This window comes from Gavialis gangeticus, unplaced genomic scaffold (assembly GCF_001723915.1).
Source record: "Gavialis gangeticus isolate Ggan-Ray unplaced genomic scaffold, GavGan_comp1, whole genome shotgun sequence".
Classification (NCBI taxonomy): domain Eukaryota; kingdom Metazoa; phylum Chordata; order Crocodylia; family Gavialidae; genus Gavialis; species Gavialis gangeticus.
In genome coordinates, this window is record NW_017729022.1 from 36,798,576 (window position 1) to 36,801,096 (window position 2,521).

Below are 2,521 nucleotides of genomic sequence, written 5' to 3' on the forward strand. Positions count from 1 at the left end.
ACCACTAATAGTATTATCTATGGTCGGGCTCCTCCCTGCCCCATGGCCCCGCTTCCCTCCTCCCCCACCCCCTTCCCCGTGCACCCACCCTCTTTCCCACACACTGGGGAGTTGGGGCCTGGGGGCAGTGGGTTGGGAGTGAAGGGCACTAACAGGACTGGGGGGGAGGGCTGCGGGTCATGAATGAGAGGCACCAGCGGGGATGGGGGCCCTCAGGTCAGGAGTTAGGGGCACCAGCAGGGACTGGGGGGTGGGAGTGAGTGGCACTGGCTGCACTACAAAGCAGTGGAGGTACCACGTCAGTTGGACCTGCATCCTGGTGAACAAAGGGGGCAGCAAGAGCTCTGATTTTCCATGATAGAAAAAACAAACAAAACCGAAAACAAATTTCAAAATATATAGGAATTTTGAATTTATTTCATTATAATGATTGAGGCTCTGGTAGACTTCCAACTTGCTTTAATATTGTAAATATATCAATAAAACATTGTGTTCAACTGATTATCTATCTGTCTATTGCAGTGTTTCATTTTATTTGTGGAAAAAAAGATTTGGGGGGTTTTAATCAGAGAATTTTAGATTTTTAAACAGAGAAAGGATCCTGTTGATAATGCAATTCTGTGGGTAGATGTAGGAGTTCACTTATATTAATCCTATGGGCTGTGGTTACTGTTTTAATGCTTTAAAAAAGTCTTTAAATCGGTATTTAAAGTTATGTGCTTAAATACCTATGTAGCTGTACTATAAACATTGTGCAACATTTTTAGTGATATGTTACAGTTGGAAAGCAAATTAATTATTGAAGAGGTGGACCCTCTTCAATATATAAAAGGAAAAATAATGCACTAATATCCAGTGTTATTTGTACATGGTCTAGCTGAAAAGTGTGAAGACAGTTTTGTGCATCGGGATTGCATTAGTTGTTGCCCGCCAACCTGCACATTTGAAAAGGATTGTCTTGGTAGCAACCTCCATTGCTTAGATGGCTGTTATTGTCCAGATGGTAAGCATCTAAAACTTCACATGATGTATTGACATTAAACTAATGTCCAACAAGACAACAATAGGATCTAAATAGATGGTCTATTGTAAGACTAAACATTTGGAAGAATGCATATTGCTATTTCTATGTTAGTTCTTATTATATAATCCCCCCTCCCCCCATTTGATATATTGTGTTCTAAAATTATCCAAAATGCAGTACGTAACTGAACTGGTCACTACCATTTAAAACTCCAGTGATCTCTAGTGCATTATATAAGTAAGAATAGCACAAAGACATTGGTATATATAATTTTTTCAGAATTGTATCTAATTTTTTAAGTAGCGCACATATTCTTCTTTGTTCAGGAAGATTATCTTTCCATGTTTTCAGTATTTTTCTTTTTTGCCAAAAATAGGGCTCATTATGGAAAACGGAACTTGTATCTCTGTATCAAATTGTCCTTGTATTTATCATGGGGTGGCCTTCCCTGTAGGCTCAAAAATCCAACAAGAATGCAGTAACTGGTATGTAAACCCACCTTCCATTGTGTGTGTCTCAATCTGTGTCTACCTACCTATATTTAACATATGCCTCCTAAGATGGTATGAAGTTATATTATATTTCTTAAGTGATCAAATACACAAATTTCAAAAGTAATCAAATATGTATTTCTTAAAAATAGACTGTAATACAAGTTATATTTTTATGCATACACAGCGTATGAATATGCACATAAAGCCTGAGGTCTGTATCTGACTCAGACCCTAGGAAACTGTCTTTAATAAGTATAACACTAGAAAGTTGCATTTTCTTAAAATCTGAAAAAATGAATGCTTTCTATGTTTTATGTTGCTGTCTCCTTTTTTTGTGTGTGTTTTCAGTATTTGTATTGGTGGTATTTGGAACTGCACTGAACATGACTGCCCAGGTAACTCTGTTTTTAATGATTCCTATCACCAGTATATGGAATGAGTTGGAAAAAGATGAGCTTGTTAAAAGATGACCAAGCTAATGTGCCCTCAAGGTTTCTTTTTCTCCAGTTGACATGTTCAGTTCAGAGGTTGTTTATCTCCATCTTTCATCTTTTATGGTCACAACAAACCTGTAAAATATCTACTTTTATTTTGATTACTATTTGTATCTTGCAGTATTTCTGACATACTGGATCTTTTCTCCTCTTTCTGGCTTTCCTTCTATTTTGCCTGATAATACATATGCTGGAATTAGGAGTTTAGCTATTGGTCTCACAATGTGTCCAAAGTATTTCAAGTAAATTGCTTTTTCTAAATTCTTCATTTATCTCTCCTCACTTTTTAGTGTTAGTGATCTAGCTAAAATTCAACCTTCTTATATAATATCAAAATTGTAAATGCTTTAATTCATCCCTCATGTCTTTAAGTGCTCAGGCTTCACAACAATGTGTATTCACTTCCCTGTATTGAAAGTGAAATTGTAACAAACAGTAATAAGAACACTTCATTCAGTGCAGGTCTGTCCAACATGGGCAACTGGTGCATGTGCCCCCCCCCCCCCCCC

General features: G+C 37.4%; 1 protein-coding gene across 1 annotated transcript in view; it reads left to right on the top strand.

Annotated features, from left to right (window-relative positions):
* OTOGL (otogelin like) overlaps positions 1 to 2,521 on the top strand; it is a 187,639-nt gene that overhangs the window by 41,520 nt on the left and 143,598 nt on the right. The window contains exons 12-14 of the mRNA XM_019514788.1: positions 878 to 1,003; positions 1,401 to 1,509; positions 1,867 to 1,913. Coding sequence (XP_019370333.1) covers positions 878 to 1,003; positions 1,401 to 1,509; positions 1,867 to 1,913 — 282 coding nt within the window. The remainder of the gene's footprint in view (positions 1 to 877; positions 1,004 to 1,400; positions 1,510 to 1,866; positions 1,914 to 2,521) is intronic.